At 33.3% G+C, this 21,484-nt stretch overlaps 1 protein-coding gene and 1 long non-coding RNA gene across 2 annotated transcripts; both read right to left on the minus strand.

Annotated features, from left to right (window-relative positions):
* On the minus strand, nucleotides 17,738-18,334 carry LOC109850695. The gene is made up of 2 exons (XM_020420750.1): nucleotides 17,944-18,334; nucleotides 17,738-17,867 (listed from the first exon to the last, which is right to left on the minus strand). Exons 1-2 carry the CDS (start codon nucleotides 18,295-18,297, stop codon nucleotides 17,772-17,774), a joined length of 450 nt encoding a protein of 149 aa, XP_020276339.1. The 5' UTR covers nucleotides 18,298-18,334; the 3' UTR covers nucleotides 17,738-17,771.
* On the minus strand, nucleotides 19,634-21,233 carry LOC109851032. Its single transcript, XR_002249647.1, has 3 exons — nucleotides 21,061-21,233; nucleotides 19,962-20,200; nucleotides 19,634-19,886 (listed from the first exon to the last, which is right to left on the minus strand). It is a non-coding gene; the product is annotated as an uncharacterized LOC109851032 (long non-coding RNA).

Genomic DNA, 21,484 nt, shown 5'->3' on the forward strand with positions numbered 1-21,484 from the left:
AGACATGTGGTGGTTTGTGAGGCCAGTCCATCAGATCTAATAGCGTACCGACTCTGGGATTCCGGGGCGTGGCGTTACAATGTGACAGCGACTATGTAATAACTCCGTCATCCTGCGGCTCTCTGATTCTCTGAACCGCCTGAAAAGAAAATAAAATAAAAAGAACAACAACGAAAGTGTCAGAGCGCTAAAGTAAGATCACCTCCATCCGCCCCCAGAGGAAGGGCTGCTAGATATAGTGGAGGCTCTATCTTTTAAGCATTGTTTATCTTCATCATTTTCCCCGTATCTAATGGTATTAATACTTAGAAATCTACAACATAAGATGTAGTACGTCGAGCGAAATAATCCAAACAAGAAAACCCTCATGTATATACCATATGTCTCAAACTGTAGATGTCTAAATATTAATCCCGAACTATGTAAAGAAACATCACTGGAAAATAAAATACCATAATGACCATCAGCATATAAGTCTCTGTTAGATCCTTTTTTTATGATGATTTACAAACACCATTATTGGTGCTAATTTTTTATTGAGTTATATTATAGATCACATATCATTAGCACCTTATATGGAGGATTGGATGGAAAATGAGCTATAACGACAATATCCAAGGAGGTGGAGGCAAAGTGATGAAGCAATGCTTTCAAGAGCACCATATGCATAGGTGGAGGCAAAGTGATGAAGCAATGCTTTCAAGAGCACCATATGCATAAGAAGCTTCATCTACTCAAAAGCAAATATCAAAACTCAAGTCATGTATTTCTATATGAGGGATATTTGCTATTTTATTTTTTTCTCTAGTACTTAACGTAGGCAAGTAGTTTGTTGATTACTTTTGAAGCTCATGGGATATCACACTTGCACACTTTCAAAACTAGTATTTTGGTACATTTGCTAAAATGATGATTTTCACACATACGAGGACCTTTTTGTAAAATTCCTTTTCAAACAAGTTTATCAAAATATTTATAAACTATTCTCAAAGTTTTACATTTTTTGGAGTTTATTTACTATTTTTAACAGAACCTTGAAACTCAATTTCAAAATCGATTCAGGATGATAATCTATTATCAGTCGACTAACCAGTTGACTGATAACATCAGTCGGTTGATGTGTCGACTGATGAAACTGCCTGCAATCATCTAAAGTTTTGGTTCTGTTTTGGTCGACTGACCAGTCGACTGACGAATTGTCAATCGACTGAAAATGATCGTCAGTCGACTGATGATTCCCGTCAGTCAACTGATAAGCAGTCTAACGGCTAGTTTTTCTCATAATCTGTTTCTTGATTTTTGGGGGATTTCCACTAGTTCTTTGGGGTTTTGGCTGTTGCTTTCTCTTCCTATAAATACCCAACAACCCTAACTACTTCAGTAACTAAGCTTTTATTGCAAATCTCTTGTGTTTGAGTTTATTGTTTTCAAAGTGCTTCAACATTCATTTGCTTTTACTATTTCAAAGCATACATCCCAAGCTTCAATTGCAATCTCCTCTCTTGCCATAGGGCTACTGTAAAGAGAGATGTAAAACCCCATAAATTTGAAAATTTTCATGATAAATAATGATAAATATGTTTTATACTGAAAAATAATATATTTTAATGTTTAAGTATGATATTAATTGAGTTGAGATCAATTCAATGTATATTTGTGAATATATGAGTGCAAATGCACAAAACATGCATGAAGAGAAATCAGGAAAAATGACCAGTTAAGAGTTACTATATTTTACATAATGATGTAGTTGGAATCTAGAAAAACTCAAAGACTAAAGTTATAGGTCTCTTCAACAGCTTTGTAACAAATCTTAAATCATCTCATTCTGAGGTTGGATGCAAAAGTTACCGCTAAAATACCGAATGTGATTTTTCCAGTCAGACTAGGTTTCCTGGTTCGGGTCAAACAGGTTTATTTCGGGTTTACCTCTATAAATACTTATATTTTTCACAAAAATTCCTCTTTTTTATCATATCTCTGAACCCTAGCAGCCACCCTCTCCTCTCAAAAACTCTAGATCTTTTTCTTATGAATTTTGAGAGCTTTGTAAAGCACAATACCGACACGAGGGCGAGATCATCAACGTGTGACAAGGGAGAACATGTTGTTTACACTTTTGGATTGCTTGTTGTTTGTTTCAGAGGCTTGCATATGATTTTAAGGCAAGATCCCACTTGCTCAGATCTAAATTTTTCTATTTATTATGAATTATCTGTAATTTTAGATCTGTTAATAATTATTTGTGTGGGCTTGTTGATGAAATTATAAATTATTTATTTATGTTAATTTATGATATAATTATCTGCGTGGATTTGATGAATAATATTAGATAAATTATAATTATGTGATAAATAGTATTTTCAGAATAATTATAATAGATTAAAAGAATTTATTTCGGTAGCGGAATTATTTTTGGATAATTATATTAATTAAAAAGAATTTATTTGAGAACAGAATCATTTGAGGAAAATTATGATAAATTATAAGAAGTTATTTTGGAAAATAAATTATTTTCTGAATTACATAGTTGTTGTTCATGATTTATAATTCTTAGACTTGATTATCTGATATGCTATGATATTATTACACATGATTAGTTACATTGATTGTTCATTGTTGTGATTGAGAACCTTAGTAGTTCATGACTTAGTGGCTTCGTGCGTCATGAACGGACCTAGTGATATGTGTGGCTGTGTTGACTGAATTTAGGTGGTGAACCAGAGATAGTGTGGTTATGTTTGGCTTAGAAAAGCAAGAAGAGTTGGGATGGGGAAGTCCTTGTTCATGTGATCGGATAAAACTGTTGATGTTGATACGGGTGTATCTTATCTTTGGAACTTATTGATCCTCATGGGAGCTTGAGGATAGATGATTCTCATGGTAACTTAAGAATAGAGGTGTAAAACAACACAGTGGAACGCAGGTCGAAGCATGAAACGAGGCGGTGAATCAAAGAATCGAAGCGTCCAATTTTCAGCTCGTGAGTAGACTCATACATGCACATGAGTCGACTCATCAGGTTGATTCGACTCATGCCTGTCATGAGTCGACTCACGAAGCCCGGCCATTTGTCAGAAGTTTCTGACCAGTGGACTCATGACTGTCATGAATCGACTCACGAAGCCTAGTAGTTTTGTCAGAAGTTTCTGATCGGTCGACTCATGATTATCATGAGTCAACCCATGTGTCATGAGTCGACTCATATATGCACATGAGTCGACTCATCGATGGTTTCCTGGTTTGTTTAGGTTTCTGTTTGCACGAATTCCTGTGAGGTTTGGGCTTGGTTATTTATCACTTTGTCATTTACGTTGTTACACCTATAAAAAGGGTTGTTTATAGTTTCTAATAAAGCAGATGTAATCAAAGAGAGATTCTAATTAAGAGAGATTATGGTTTAGAGAGAATTGAGAGTTTATTCTCGATTCTAGTGAGATTGTGAGAGAGTGATTGTAATCTTTTCATACTCATAATCTATTGAGAGTTTATTCTCGATTCTAGTGAGATTGTGAGAGAGTGATTGTAATCTTTTCATACTCATAATCTAGAGAGGGTATTTCGATTCTAGTGAGATTGTGAGAGAGTGATTGTAATCTTTTCATACTCATAATCTAGAGAGGGTATTTTTCTTCGCCACATACTGAATTATTCTTATGTTTCTGTCATCTTCTTCTAAACCCACCTTTGATAATTCCACGATCAAAGGTGCTCGTACGGCGACTCGTATTAAGTTGGTATCAGAGCAATCATATCCTGTGAAGGGGGCATCCTGTATATGGTCCTGACTCGATCCTAATACAAGAAGTTAGGCGAGATCCTTATTTCATTGGAAGGGGTCCAAAAATTAAGGAAGAAGAAGATGACTGAAGGAGATAGTTCAGCGAGGCTTGATGCAATGGAGAAGCAGATCGAGACGATCGGTTCTACACTTAATCAGCTCGTTGGTCTCATCAATGGAAAGGACAAAAAGGAAGAATCTTCTTCGAAGGATAAGAAGAAGCTCGAAGAGTCCGATGGAGAGGGCGAGAAAACTGGTTTTGATGAGGAGGTTGAGATTTGTTAGACCCTAGAGGGGGGGTGATTAGGATCTTATGCTAATCTAATCCCAATTAAATTCCAATTAAGATTATATTGATTAATTTATTCTTGCAAGAATGATATGAGATAGATATGAGTAAGAATGATATGAATAGCCACAAATAAAATATACGCTAAGCAAAACACAAACACACGATATGTTTACGAGGTTTGGTCACCACGACCTAATATACGCTAAGCAAAACACAAACACACGATATGTTTACGAGGTTTGGTCACCACGACCTACGTCCCCACTCCTCACCTCGAGGAGATCTCCACTATCACAATCCGGTTTGGAAGCCGGAACTTCTACACACTCGGTTTACAAGTTTATCGAAAACTCTCACACCACAAATACTATGCAATCACACTTTTAACACTAAGTGTAGGAACCTAGCTCATGTCCTCCTCCTCAAGTGCTCAGATGCAACCTCTCCCTAGGTTCGTCAACCGACGCCACTCCTATTGGATTCGACCCCGTCTCTTGCCTCACACTTCTCTCGGTGTACAAGTGTATTACAAGTGATACTCACAAATAAAGATTAAATACAATGGTTTGTTCTCAACAACAAATGAGAACGTAATGAAGCTCACTCTCACTAATTCACACACCAATACCCAATAATCTAAGCTCAATAATGGTGTGTGTGAAACATGAGAAAAAATGAAAATCTAAATCAATTTAATATAGCAAGATATGAATATGAAATTGGCAATCGATAAGCTATATAAAAGAGTTTAGATAAACTTCTCTAAGAACACAAAGAACTGAAGAGATGATGATGAGGATGAATTCCTCAATTGAAATTGATAGCTTCTTCTTTGTGAAAAACTTCTCTTTTGAAACAATGCTTGAAACAAAGCTTTAAACACTTCTTAAACACTTATAAACTTGGTTAAACAAATCTCTTGGTTTGTCAGAATGTTAAATGCACTGGGGTATTTATAACATCACAAAACATTAGCAAGAACCCAAGAAAAAAGAAATGTTAAATGCACTGGGGTATTTATAACATCACAAAACATTAGCAAGAACCCAAGAAAAAAGACCAAACAACCATAAGAAGACAAAAACAGAAAATAGCCGTTACAGTGTTATGAGTCGACTCAGTACTATTCATGAGTCGACTCATAAGCAACCGTTACAGGCTAAAAAATAACTTATGGGTCGACTCATAAAATTCATGAGTCGACTCATTATGCATGGGTCGACTCATAAAATCATAGGTCGACTCAACAGAAACAAAACTCAATTTCCAGCACACTTCATGAGTCGACTTATGACAGTCATGAGTCGACTCAACCTGATGGGTCGACTCATGATGTTTGTGAGTCGACTTATCAGAAGCAAATATTAAACAACACAGCAGCTTACGAGTCGACTCATTATTGTTCATGAGTCGACTCATAAGCATGAACACAGGAAAAATATCACTTTTGAGCCTTGTTAAAAAATATCAAATAAATTCTAAAAAATATAAAACTTTAGGAATAGTTTATAAATATGATATAAAACACATTTGTGAAGAAAGTTTGGAAATTGCATTTGCCATTTGTAAAAGATCATCAATTTGGCAAATGTACATATATATGTGTAAATATGAAAACATGTATATATACATATGATTTTGATAAAGAGATGTATTTCAAAACTAATGTAAACCAGTGTAATGAGTGTGTGTATACATTGAGCTTAGAGAATAACACACGATATATACCAGAATATCTAAACAAAGTTGATCTGGATCTTTAACTCTGATATAAACCTGTAATAAGTCACAATCACTAGAAAACAAAGTTAGTTATAAATTGTTTGTAAAATCATCAAAACAACACAAGAGTGTAGGTTCAAAACTAGAATCCTAACAAGATTGTTAAGACTGCTCCACATCAAGGGGGTAAGAATTACTACCAAAATTTGAAAGTTGATTTCAAGGTATAGATTCTTGTTTATGATGGGAGTGTCAATGTGGAGAAGCTCGATGATTGGATCGAGCTTATGGAAATGTATTTCACTCTCTATGGATATTCATCCAAGGAAAAGACTGTGTTCGCGACTTTGAAGCTTTCAGGGCATGCGTTGACATGGTGGAAATCCTATTGTAAGCAGGAGAAGTAGGCGGTTTCGTGGAACAAGTTTAAGGAGCTACTGAGAAAGCAGTTCTATCCAGTGGGATTCCTTGAGGAGCAATGGTACAAGTGGTACGACTTGCGCCAAAGATTCAATCAGACCGTTCAAGAGTACACGACGGAGTCCCAGCAGCAGGCGATGGTTCTAAACATCACGATGGACGAATACTCCATCTTCATGAAGTACATGGCAGGTCTGAACGAATACATCCGGAAGGAGATGAAGCTATTCACGGTTGAGTCTATTGCAGAGGTAAGTGTGAAAGCTATTGCTATCGAGGGCAAGCAAAAAAAGAGCAACGAGGCAAAAGGAGATGCAAAACAGATGGGAGGTGAGTCTAGTGGTTCCAAACATAAGGAGAAGAAGAAGGGTGATCCAGGGAGAGCAGAACTGATTTATAGTCACTGCGAGAAGACAGAACATATCGCTGATCGATGCTAGGAGAAATATCCTCATCTGAAGCCAAAGGAGTTGAAGAAGAAAGAGGAGAAAAAGGCATACGTAATAGCACAGGGTCCGAAAAAAGTTCCTGGGATGACAGAGCCCAACAGTAGTCTCAATCTTATAGCAAGAAAACAGGCCACGAAAAAGGACGAAGACCCCCGAGAGCAGCTCTTTGTGCTGAAGTTGCAAGTGAAGACCAGTTTGGTTCATGCTATTGTTGATCCAGGCAGCGAAAAGAATTTGATATCTGAGGCCTTGGTTCAAAAGATGGGTCTGAAGACAGTCAACCATCCGAAACCCTATTCATTGGGTGGATTCAGAAGGAGATAGGACTAAGTATAGTTAATCAATGCACTATCAAATTTATGCTCTATGAGTCGTATATTGACGAGGTTATGTGCGACGTCATTCCATTAGATGTTTGTCAGGTTATACTGAGCAATCCGTACTTGTGGGATAGATACGTGATCTACGAAAGGCGGGTTCAAAAGTACACATTCACCAATGATGGTGAAAAGTTCATATTTCGTTCAGCGTCTCTTCCGAGGGAGGCAAACTTGGTGACGGTGACGCGAGTGAAGAGGCTAGTGAATGCAAACAAGAAGTTTGTCTCGCTGTGCATTAGACTTCATGATGAGCCGTCGAAAAGGAGTTGCATGTTGGAGCGAAAGACGACTACGATGAGGAGAGGGACGAATGAGTCGTTTCCAATTGTACGTCGATATCAGGTTCCTAGCAAGGCCAGGTGGTACAGAAAGGATAGAGGAGCTCATAAGAGTTATCAGCTGAAGCTTAGTTATTCCCTCTAGTTATTCGATGGTCTTAGCTTACTTTTGTAGTTCTTTCTTTTTCGTTGATCGATGTATTTTTGTATCTCTTCAGCATCCAGTTGTTCAGTTTTGTATAAGGGCATGCTGACCCGAAAATTATATTTTGGATGATATTTCTTTTATGATATGGATTATTTTTTTCTAAGTTGGTCTATTATATTCTTGCTAACTGTGATCGGGGACTTATGACTTTACATTGTATTTATTTCTAGACGCTTAGCGTATTAGGTTGAGGAAAAATATTTATTTTTATTTATTCTCCTTAATCTAATACGTCGCGGGCTTGTTCACGTTCTGATTCCGGGGTATTTTGGGAAACGAGGCATGACAGGTTTTTTTGGTGTCCCATGTAGGTCACGGTCTCGAGTTCCTACCAGTGAGAATATAATGGATAATTTAGATGCAAATCATATTTCATCTGTGAGACTATTCTTGAGCCATTGTCCTATTTTCTTGATAGATTTCATTTCATCCCTATCTTATCACTCTTTGACTCTGGAGTTTTTCATTGTTTCTTGTCTCGTCACTTCCCGACTACATTCTCCTTTTATAACTTCTCTTTCATCGTGCCGGTTTTTATTTTATATGTTATTATTTTTACAACTATGTTTTCTCTGATTTGACTTATATATTATTTAATTATATTTATTTCTACATTATTTATTATATTATTTTATGTATCACACATAGTGTTATATTGTATGTTTTTCATTAAAAATATATATCATTACTTATATATTTTCGATTGTTCAAATCATATCATTATTTGTTTCGCATTGCTCTAGATTTCATATATATATATCACATAACATATCTGATATTCAGATTATTTTTTTGTGTTTATTATACTGTTTTCATAGTTATATTGTGTATGTGCACACTTTTTTGTCATACCATCTACCATTTACTTATGTTCTAGATTAATATATATTGTTCGTATTTTAATAAGTTCATGATTTTAATATTCTACATATGCAGTATATTCATATCCTTTACATTTTTAGTATATAGTTTTTATCAATTAGTTTTGTCTTGTTAGATTGTTTTAGTATGTTCACATTGGTTTCGTTATTTTAAGAGCAAAGTATTTCTATTTTGATATTCAAAAATAATTATTCATGTTGTTAGGTTTGGATTGAGTTACTAATTATATAGTTTTTGTTACATTATCTTGTATCATTGGTTATTATTCTTTTATAGATAATATAAAAGATTGTTCTAAATAGCATTTGTGGGTATATATAGTATTTACTCATGGGTTATTTATAGTGTATTTACACATTTGTAGTTTGTTTGCTTCGCTTTTTCAATATGTATTATTTTGTTATTGTAACAATATACAATGTATACGCGTGGTATAATTTTTTTATATTTATTTTATGGTATTTTTCGATATTTATGTCTTTTATTGTGTCATTGTTTGTTGTTCATTCTCTATTCATTATTTTCGTTACTTGTGTTATATTTATGTCTTTTATTGTGTCATTGTTTGTTGTTCATTCTCTATTCATTATTTTCGTTACTTGTGTTATGTTTTACTTTTTCATTCTTTCTATTCATTATTTTCGTTACTTGTGTTATGTTTTACTTTTTCATTCTTTTATAATTACTATTCTCTTTTTATTATAGTGTATTCACGTAGATTATTATATTTACGATGTTTATTTTTTATTGATTTATAGTCATTCATTATTTCTAGTATCAGCTGTGTAACCATGTTTATCTAAAAAATATCGGTGTTTTTATTATACGGAATTATGCTCTTCTTATGTTTCATTTGCCTATATACTTATTTTACTTTTCATAGTTTTTGTTTTTATATATTATACTTCTTTATCTAGTAGTATGTTTGTGAGTGTCAGTATTGTTAGTAAGCATTTATGTTTCAGTGTATTCTACGATTTTTGTATGTGTTAATTTATTTTGAGTTTTATACTATCAATTTGTTCGTTACTAATTTGAATGCATTGAGTCCTTCAATTATGTTTTCTTTGTCAGATTGGTATTTTTTATTATTTTGACTTGTGTTATTTTACATCGTGTTACTCTTCTATTTTATTTCTCTTATTTTTGTATTTTTCATAGATCATATTATACCAATATCGTTTTATTCTTATATTTTTCTTTGAATAGGAGTTGTTATTTTTCGATGTGAGTGTGTGGTGTTATGGCTTTATAGTTTGTGTATAGGGTTATTAAGTGTTTGTTTAGCTTTGATTTTTGTGTTTTTACATATTGTATTATGGTTACGTATTTAGTCAAAATATTTTTGTAGTTAGTGAGTTTTATATTTTATGCAGTGTATTCTTGCTCATGTTTTTTCACATTTTAATTTGTGTATTGCTATACTTATTATGATTTAGTATTTATTATGTTTTGCTATAATTTTTGTTAGTAGTCACGTTATAGTGTAGTTATTTTTATTTTGTGTTGCATTTGTTTTATTAATTATACGTATTGTACATGTATTTATACATATTTACTGTGTATGTTACCACATAATTTTGGTCACATTTTACTTTTCATGTATGCATTTTGTTATCATTACAACTTGGTTATTATCAAGTTATATGTTTTCTTGTATGTCTTTTTATGTTGTCTTTAATTTTATTAATTTATTAGTTTATTTGTGTTATTTGGGTTATATTGTTTATTGGTTAACATAGTTATTTATTTTACGTTCATTAGTAGTTTCATAGTTTATTTTAGGATGTAAAATAAGTGTTATAAGTTTATACAGCTTAGTTGCAGGTTTTGCACATTGTAGATATTTTATTGTGTTTATTAGTTGTCTATTCGTTAATTATTTCAATTGATGTATTTATCAATTTTCTATATACAAAATTCCCTACATTACTATTTTAGTTAACTATTTATGTCCATATTTGATTATTATTTTAAATGTTATTACATGACAGTTTATATGTTGTATTATGTTTATTCTTTATGTATATTGTGTGTATAGTTTTTGTATTATATTTGTTTATTCTAATGAGTATAACGATATAATGGTTATTAGTATATTTTAATATTATGTTCGTTGTGCAAATATTATGAATACATAATTATATGATTGTTGCATATAATTTTATGTCTTTTATCTACATCCATTATTGATGTACTTTTTTCTTTCTATTATCAACTATTATATATATTATTTTTTCTTTCTAGATTATTATATGATATCGTACATATTTTATTTTAATTCCGAGAACGAAATTTGTTTTAAGGGGGGGAAGAATGTAAAACCCCATATATTTAAAAAATTTCATGATAAATAATAATAAATATGTTTTACCCTGAAAAATAATATATTTTAATATTTGAGTATGATATGAATTGATTTGAGATCAATTCAATGTATATTTGTGAATATATAAGTGCAAATGCACTTTGAGTATGATATGAATTGATTTGAGATCAATTCAATGTATATTTGTGAATATATAAGTGCAAATGCACAAAACATGCACGAAATTCAATGTATATTTGTGAATATATAAGTGCAAATGCACAAAACATGCACGAAGAGAAATCTGGAAAAAAAAATGACTAGTTAAGAGTTTCTATGTTTTACACAATGATGAAGTTGGAATCTAGAAACACTAGGCCAAAATTGTAGGTCTCTTTAACAGATTTTTAACAAATCTTAAATCATCTCATTCTGAGGTCGGATACGAAAGTTACAACCAAAATACCGAAGGTGGTTTTCCCAGTCAGACTAGGTTTCCTAGTTCGGGTTAAACGGGTTTGTTTCGGGTTTGCCTCTATAAATGCCTATGTTTTTCACAAAAATTACTCTTTTTATCATATCTCTGAACCCTAGCAGCCACCCTCTCCCCTTAAAAACTCTAGATCTTTTTCTTATGGATTTTGAGAGCTTTGTAAAGCATAATACCGACACGAGGGCGAGATCATCGACGTGTGGCAAGGGAGAACGTGTTGTTTACACTTATGGATTGCTTGTTGTTTGTTTCAGAGGCTTGCACATGATTTTAAGGTAAGATCCCACTTGCTCAGATCTGAATTTTTCTATTTATTATGAATTATCTACAATTTTAGATTTGTTAATAATTATCTGCGTGGGCTTGTTAATGAAATTATGAATTATCTGTTCATGTTAATTTGTGATATAATTATTTGCGTGGATTTAATAAATAATTTTAGATAAATTGTAATTAGGTGATAAATAGTATTTTCAGAATAATTATAATAGATTAAAAGAATTTATTTCGGCAGCGGAATTATTTTTGGATAATTATATTAATTAAAAAGAATTTATTTGAGAACGAAATCATTTGAGGAAAATTATGATAAATTATAAGAAGTTATATTGGAAAATAAATTATTTTCTGAATTACATAGTTGTTGTTCATGATTTATAATTCTTAGACTTGATTATCTGATATGCTATGATATTATTACACATGATTAGTTGCATTGATTATTCATTGTTGTAATTGAGAACCTTAGTAGTTCATGACTTAGTGGATTTGTGCGTCATGAACAGACCTAGTGACATGTATGGGTGTGTTGACTGAATTTAGGTGGTGAACCAGAGATAGTGTGGATTATGTTTGGCTTAGAAAAGCGAGAAGAGTTAAAATGGGGAAGTCCTTATTCATGTGATCGGATAAAACTGTTGGTGTATCTTCCAGACTCGCACCAGTGAGTTTGTGTAGCACTCGGGTTAGTTTGTTGGTATAGGATCTGAAATAGATACACTAGAACACTAGAGGGGGGTGAATAGTATTTTTTTAAAATTTATACAAAGTAGATAATAAATTACAATAAAGAATGGTAACAATCTCAAAAAATCACAATCACAAACAAGAGATTTTATACTAGTTCCACCAATCCGGTGTACATCCAGTCCCCAATCAAATCCCACTTGAGATTTCCACTATAATTTTGAACCAAATAAAAAATTAAATCAAACCTGACTAATTTGCCAGTCCCTACAAATTGCAACTACAATTGACAAAAGTTTGCCAATTGCACACAAATCTCTAGACCAAGAGATTAACCTCTCTCAAACCGAGAGAACTTTCCTTGAATCAAATAACTCAATTCCAATCTCTAGACCAAGAGATTAACCTCTCTCAAACCGAGAGAACTTTCCTTGAATCAAATAACTCAATTCCTATAAGCATTGATTTGTAGTGTTGTGTATCAAACCGAGAGAACTTTCCTTGAATCAAATAACTCAATTCCTATAAGCATTGATTTGTAGTGTTGTGTATTAGTGGCTTAGGAATAATTTTATCCTCTAGAAATTACCTAAATAATTTGTATTTTGAATGATGATCAAGGACAATTTCAGAAAATATTTTTTTTTAATACTTAGCAAAATCTGAATTTTTAACTCTTGAAAAATGTACAAAGATTGAAGCTTATGGGTAGATAATAATGTTGTATTTTTTTGAACAAATAACCTTTTTATAGCCCTTGAAAGACAAATTTTTAAACTTTTAAAACGTTTAAAAATGACTATAAACTGTCACTAATTCAAACTTTGAATTCTGAAAAAACTATATCTGTAGTCGACTACAGGAAAAAGTAGTCGACTACACTGAGTCTAAACAGACTCTGTGAAGTCAGAAAATATCTTAGTAGTCGACTATAATGGTCATTAGTCGACTATACTGTAATTAGACAGAAACTTGAAAAATAGATTTTGCCTTTAGTAGTCGACTAAAAAGTTGATTAGTCGACTACACTGTAAAATTATAGAAACTTAACAGAAACTTGAGAAGTTGATTTTGCCTCTTGTAGTCGACTATAAAGTAGATTAGTCGACTACACTGTAAATTGACAGAAACTTATATTTCAGTCATAGGCTTGAGTAGTCGACTACTATTCTAATTAGTCGATTACTAAGGGTTAAAAATGATATCAATTAAATATTTTGACACTTAATTATTAACTATAAACTCTAATGGTTAACATAGGGGATTTCTATAGTTAACCAACACACTAAGCATGTGTTAGTGTATTCTAATCTCTATGTGTGTGTGTGTGAGTGATCAAGGCTTGTACAATATTTCTAAGTAAAGAAAAATGTAAAACAAAATTACATTGATGTATATGTTCTTCATCTTCTTTACTTTATAATGCCTTGAACTCATCTTGTACTTGATCATATTTGATATTGAAAGATGCATATAAATGTTAGTGCATTTGTATAACACACATAGTATAAATTGTTATCATCAAAATAATATCGTGGAGACATGATATTCAACATTCTCCCCCTTTTTGATGATGACAAACAATTTATGCATATGTAAGTATATTCTAAAAGAATTAGAACATTTTAAAGCAAATATACTTACTCCCCCTGCATAAATGCATATTAGAGTCTATAATATTAACATGAGTCTATAACATTATACCATTTCTCCCCCTTTGTCATTAACAAAAAAAAATAAACAATTATGCTAAATATGCCATAATTTCTTCAACATGAGCTAATACTTCAAATAAATCATCCAGATTATGAACATAGTCTATAACTTCACCCATCCAAATTGGTAGGTAAAGACTTGCCATAAAAACCAAAAGTTCCATAATGTTCATTACCATAATCTGTTTAAAATATATAGCACATGAATTAACTTATCAATCGTCATAAAAATAACATAGAATGCATTCACATAAGAAACATAGTAGCAACATAACACATATTACATATGTCTTCATAAAAATAACATAGAATGCATTCACATAAGAAACATAGTAGCAACATAACACATATTACATATGTCTTAAAAAACAAATAACTACGACATAGTTTGTAAGAAACATAGTAGCAACATAACACATATTACATATGTCTTAAAAAACAAATAACTACGACATAGTTTATGACAAACAAACTTAAGCATACCAAAATAAGACATAATTGTTTTGATAACAAACATAAAGTTCATTCAAGTACTAAATGATGCATTCATGTTCTTCTAAGATGAAGGTCCTAGAGGAGGTTGATTTCCTTGAAAATATGCATTGAGCTTCATATCCAAGTTATCAAATTTTTTCATTAACTCCTCTTGATTACTGATGATGTAACTATTCTGGGAATAAAGAGCTCGCTGACCAGTCTCTAGCTTAAGAATGCGTGCAGACAAGGTGTTATATTGCACATCCGAAAAGCAAGAGGGTTCTGAGTGCATTTGTGGTGGTTGTTGACTAGATGAAGGGCCTGCTTGAGTTGAGGATTGTGGAATATCTTGTGGAATTTGTTTTTGAGGAGGGTTAGGTTCATCTTGAGGATTTTGATCATGAATTTCAAAATTAGTTAATTTCATCCTAGTTAGGGCATTAGAGTCAAAGAACTCAATGGAACGAACAATAGAATTCTCAGACTTAAGATCAACATGAAATCTATCAAAGATTTTTGTTAGAAAAGCACCATAAGGAAGAAATCCTTTTGGTATTGTAAGAAAATTGTCACAAAAAACTTCAGCCCAATTAACTTAGATATTCCCCATTATAGCATATAATGCTTTTGCTAAATCTAGTGAAATAAAATGGAAACTCTCAGTTTTTGGAAACAATTTATAAGCTAAGATTCGAGCAATGAAACGAGGAATTGGACGAAGTTTATTTGAATTATTCAATGGTTTACTATAACCAGGAAGAAAAATATGATTGGATAGTAAATCTGAATCATTCATTCTGATTGACCTGAGAGAGACTCATCGGAAAGGAATGTTAAAATTTTTTCCAATTGACTTAGAAGTCAATTCAATTTCTATTCCTTTGACAAGAGTTCTAAGCTTTTCAGTTTCACTAATAGTTCCTACACGTTCTATATTTGTATAGAATAATTGAACTAGAAATGGATATGTGGGTTTTCTGTTTTCAGTAGAGAATAATTCAAGCAACCCCATATTTTCAAAATATGATCCAAAATTCCATGGGATAAAATTATCAAATTTCACAAATCGTCCTGGAAGAACTTCAAATGTAGATATTTTGTTAAAATTTTCAAGTAAATCAGGACTTTTTAAATATATGATGATTTCATCATTGACATTAGAATGAACTTGCTTAGCTTTCTTAGCTCCAGACATGATAAATCAGAAATGTACCCAAAAACTAAGAAAGATCAGGTTGAGAAAATTACCAAACAGATGAAAACCCTAGGATTAAGAAATGTACCCAAAAACTAAGAAAGATCAGGTTGAGAAAATTACCAAACAGATGAAAACCCTAGGATTAGTCGACTAGGACTGGTTGTAGTCGACTACAGAAGCTGTCCGACTGAAGAAAACAATGAACTTGATGAAATTTTTTGAGAAAAATGAAAGTTTTATGATGCCCTAACGTGGATTCAATAGGTTCTGAAGTGGGGAAGAAGATGGATCGGTTTCTAAGAGGAAGATAGTGGGTAGTTTTAGGTTATTATGATTTTTCTTTAAAAAATTAAATTGTATGGTCAAGATTAAATAATAGAATAAATGAAAGGTGAAGATTTGATCTTAAATATGTGGCTTGGATTGAAAGAGTTATAAATAAAAGGTTGAGATGAAGTTTACTTAAGTGAAACAGGTATTGGGTTTTGGGTTTGATAGGTAAAAGTCCAAAATGCTTGAAAAACTATAAATATGTAAAATCTGTTTAAGTAGTCGACTATTAAGGAAAGTAGTCGACTACACTGTAATTGACAGAAAGTTGATTTTCAGATTTTAACTCAGAGTAGTCAACTATAAGTCAAATTAGTCGACTACACTGTAATTTACAGAACAACTTAAATGCAATGTTTGTGCATGTAGTCGACTATAAGTCAAATTAGTCGACTATTAAGGATATGTATGCATATGTATTTTTTTTAAAACTTTAATTTAAATCTTCAATTGAACATATACCTAATTCCCTTCTTAATTTAACATGAATTTCTTCTTTTAAGGGTTTTGTTAATATATTTGCTATTTGTTTATCAGTAGGTATAAATTCTAATGAAATATCACCTTTAAACACATGATCACGTAAGAAATGATGTCTAATATCAATATGTTTTGTACGTAAATGTTGAATAGTATTTTTAGATAAATTGATTGCACTTGAATTGTCACATATTATGGATGATATGGGACAGTTTATGCCATAATCGGATAATGTTTGTTTCATCCATAAAACTTGAGCACATACAAGACTTGCAGCAATATATTATGCTTCAGTTGTTGATAATGATACTGAATTTTATTTTTTTTACTAAACCAAGATACAATAGAATGTCCTAAGAAATGACATGTTCTACTTGTACTTTTTCTATCGGATTTGCATCCAGCAAAATCAGCATCACTATAAGATAGTAAATCAAATGTGTTATTCTTTGGATAAAACAACCCGTAATTTGTAGTATCTTTAAGATATCTAAAAATTCTTTTCACGGCTTTAAGGTGTGATTCTTTAGGATTAGATTGAAATCTAGCACATAAATATATACTCAACATAATATCAAGTCTACCAGTAGTAATGTAAAGAAGTGATCCAACACTAGTGGAAAAATGGGCATCCTTGACGGGCTTTCCCGTCAGGGATGTCAAATTTCCCGTCAGGGAAACGTATCCTTGACGGCGTCCCGTCAAGGATACGCCGTCAGAAAAAGTCCCGTCAGTGATGAAACATCCCTGACGGGAAGTTGTCAGTAATGTATATTACTGACGGCGACAATATTGACGGTAAGCTCCATCAATGTTAATGAAACATCGCTGATGGGCTTCCCGTCGGCGATGTTAAGAATATCTCTGACGGGAAAACCGTCAGAGATAAGTATCGCTGACGGTTTTCCCGTCAGCGATATTCTTAACATCGCTGACGGGAAGCCCGTCAGCGATACTTATCGCTGACGGGTTTCCCGTCAGTGATGTGCTTAACATCGCTGACGGAAAGACCGTCAGCGATACTTATCGCTGACGATTTTCCCGTCAGCGATAGTCATTAACAGCTAAAAAAAATTTCTGCTGTTTATAATCAGTGCCCTGTACATACAAATCTCCAAACGATATTTCTTGCACATTCCAAAACATCTCGAAATATATACAATCCAACTTTTGACATTGTCTCTCATCCAATCAATTTTCACAAACATTCGAAATATGTACATTCAATTTTCACGATAAGTTCTAAATCCACAAAAATTTTCACAACAAACCATACACGTATATCATAGTTCTAAATCCATAAAAATTTCCATAACAAACCATACACGCGTATCATAATCTCAACTATAAAGATGTCTACAATATACAAACACGAGTATAGGATATAACTCACTAAGATAGGTCATCCGCCCTATCCATGTCATCGTCCGCGTTGCCACTGGCGGCTCCATCCCTACGACTCGTGCTCCCAATAGCATCATCTCCACTCTAACAACAAAATAATTTAAATTTAGAATCACATAATATTGTGTGTAATCATGTTTTACATATATAATAAGTATACCTGTCTGCTACTCTCTCCACTACCAGTAAATGCCTTTTGAGTGGCCAAGAAGTTCATAATCTGGCTTTGCACCCGAGTAGGAACCCGCCTTCTACAAGATTTCATTATTTGCCTAGAAACCATCGCAAAAGTAGCAGTAGGCTGGATCACTCGCATAAGCTCCTCTTGAATATCCTCCCACATCTCCTCGGAAATCTGACCATCTAAAATATTCATCACAGAGGAAACAAGCTGCATCGCCTGCTGAGTGCAATCCTCCTGCGGCATGTAAGAGGGCCCCGATGGCATAGTCGATGGTGTTGAAATCGGCGGAGGCTGGAATTGTGTAGACACCCTCTGAGCTCCAACTCTCATCCACCTGGTCCTCCCTTTTTTGGGAAGTCCACAAACTAAATGGCTCACATTATAATTCTACTCTCTAGTCAGGGGCTTCTGGCTCTGTGCAACAACCTCAGAATATGTATTTTCCAGAGCTTCCTAGAAGACGAAAAAATAAATTTAAGAATTGGCCCTGAACAAGTAAAATAAAAGATGAAATAGTTCCACAACTGAGGAGGGCTAAGTGCTAATAAATGGTTGACAGTATATAAGCATTATGACAGGGTATCAAACTAAGGCCCTGATCATTGTCATTGTCATAATTAACAGATGCACACACAAACACCCACCCACATACCATCCACACCTACACCATACATAGATAAACACAAGCATAAACACACATCCAAGTAATATCCATGCATACACACACATGCGCACAGACACACACTCATCAACGGCGGATCCTAAGAACTTTCCTGGGGGGCAGACGACAAATGCCTATTCGCTCAAAACTTTAGATATGATTATATAAAACAAAACTCTTGACAAATTGGTTAAACTCCCAACCTAGATGTGCTAAAGATCAAATGGGCTGCAAATATCTTTAAATGATGGGGAACAAATTACGTGTTTGAAAGTGTCACATATGCCTAAATATATAATGCATGCACATATATATACATGTATACAAACATTCGTGCACATATATCTTTTAAACTTGGTTGTATTTGGAATTTCACGGGAAAGGGCCCTAGTCTTCATTATCATGGTGGGGTTGACCAAACCAGATCATAAGTTAGAAATCAAGATCAGGTCAACCAGGTCAGGCTCAATCATAACTGAACAGAAAATCGAAAACCTTTCTGTGAAAAGACTGGATATCGAAAACCTTTCTGTGATAATTAAGATGACCAAAAAAAAAGTGCAAACAATAAATTCCCAACAAAAGAATAGGCTAATAAGAGCTAAGATAATTAGTTAACCTGCATTTTCTTGGCCAATTCTAGCTTTTGTTTCTTATTCTCATCGTCATCGTACCCCTTCTTAAATTGGACCATCGTTCTCCTGTGCAGTTCTGGTAACGGGATAAAGGGAGTGTTCTGAGATTTAACAATATATTTATTATTTTTATTTATCAAATATTCTAGGAAGCGGAGAGAATATATATAGAAGATTAAAAGACTTTATACCGTTGTCCTACAAAATTGATCCTCAATCTGGGCAAATGAAGTAGTCCCTGTATGATGATCATAATCTTTCTTCCATAGATTTAGTTTATTTCTCTGGCATTTTTTCTTCAACATGAACAAAGAGAATTTTAGTACAAGCTATAATATACAATGAAATATATCACTAGTTTCAGATAAATAACTTGATGATAATTAACTACTATACATATTTACCTGGTGCTCCTCTTGGCCCCACAATATTATAAGTGCAGCTAAGTGCTCAGGCTCAACCCTCTTATCTCGCTTGTATATCCTCTCCCAGTTGTGAGTGAAACAATCAAAGCATTTCTTCTTTATCTCATGTCTCCACTCCCGAAGAGAATGCTTGAACTTTCCCTGGTATCCAAATAAAAATTCCCACCCTACGGGATTGTCTTCGATGTTGAAATATCTCTAAAAAATAAAATATAGTTAAGCATGGACAATTGACAGAATTGAAAAATAATTTTGCTAAATATAAGAATTTACCCAACAATCTCGATATATACTCTCCAGGACATGAAATGGCTGCTCCCAAGCCTCGTAATAGGGATTCACATTATCACTCCTCCGTATCAAACATCCAAGGTATGAGCTGAAGTTATTAGCCCACTGTCCGGTTGGAATCCCATTATGTCCCCATCTCACAATTGCTCGAAAACCATCCGGTGGTAACTTTTTTTTGAAGTCACTTCCTTGGCGTCCTTTTTTCTGGTAAAGTTTTTCTCCTACAACAAATAAAAAATAATAGATATATCAACACTTAAGCTCTTAGATTGAATATTTTCTAGTGATACTTCAAGCATATATTGAATGTTTTCTAGTTGCATAAAGATATGAAAAATATATTGAATGTTTTCTAGAGTTAAAAATGACAATATATGAAAAATCTTTTCTTCTTAGTTACTTTTAAGGCTGAAACTTTATTCACTGGTAACATTATATTTACGGTCAAACCCACGTGCCACTTATAAAACAACAAGATTTTAAAGTTTAATCCTTAGCTTAAACGTCCAAACTTAGCTGACTCAAAGAAGCACCAACTCACAAAACAAAAGGCAGCAGCCAGTTGTTGCCTTTTTCTGCACTAAATATATAATTTCATACAAATTATAAGCACAGAAATTTATACTCAAACTGAAGATCACACATGAATTCAACCAAAAGAACTCACCTACTCTCTTCTATTGCATAAGATTTGGACTTTTACCATCAACTGAAATTGCAAATTCCTCTAAACAAGAGTAATATCAGTATCAATATTAACTTTTATAAATTACTTTGGCTTTCTTTCTAGTTGTAGAAAAATGTTAGACATGAGCCACATATAATTTGACAAACTTGTGCATAGGCACGGGGCCTAAGACTCATGCCTTTACCATAACATGGTTTGCCTAGACTGTATGAAATTATTTGTGCTGGCATTGGTCTAGTTTTGTGGTATATTGTCACCATATATCTTGTTGTCACTAGTTGAGCTAAAAACCTATATGTGAATAATATGCGAGGATCAAATTGTATTTTTCTGTCTGCTAAAAACCTATATGTGAATAATAGACCCGGAATGAAAATTTTTGATCAAACTCACCAAATCTTTGTCTGATTTCATTTTTTGCATCAGATAAAATCTCATCAATCTATGGGCCCCATTCATCCAATCGTTTTTTTGCAAGCATGTACTTTTCTGTCTGCTTGAGTCTGTACCCCTCTGCACATGCTGGTAAAGGCCCGCGCTCAATCCCGGGAATATATGCTCGAAGTATCACTGGAGGATTTGCATATAATGGTACGGGAGTCGGCTCTTCCTCACCCTCACCTAAAAAAATAAAAGAAATAAATTATCATTGTGCATATATCATGAATAAAAAATACTTAAGTTAAACTAAGTTATACCTGACATCTCTCCTGAACTCGGTGGCTCTTCCTCAGTGGATTGGTCTTGACTGGGGTTAGCTTCGAATAACCTCCTGTTAATGTTTTTAGACATCTGCAAGTTGAATAAACATACAAAT

The sequence above is a fragment of the Asparagus officinalis genome, chromosome 7, assembly GCF_001876935.1.
Source record: "Asparagus officinalis chromosome 7, Aspof.V1, whole genome shotgun sequence".
NCBI classification, from domain to species: domain Eukaryota; kingdom Viridiplantae; phylum Streptophyta; class Magnoliopsida; order Asparagales; family Asparagaceae; genus Asparagus; species Asparagus officinalis.

Excerpts from the sequence above, each read along its gene's own strand:
- LOC109850695 (XM_020420750.1), bottom strand. The coding sequence starts at position 18,297 with ATGAGAGTTGGAGCTCAGAGGGTGTCTACACAATTCCAGCCTCCGCCG. Across the intron at positions 17,868-17,943 it reads GTGGAGAGAGTAGCAGACAG|AGTGGAGATGATGCTATTGG; the intron begins GTATACTTATTA and ends TTTTGTTGTTAG.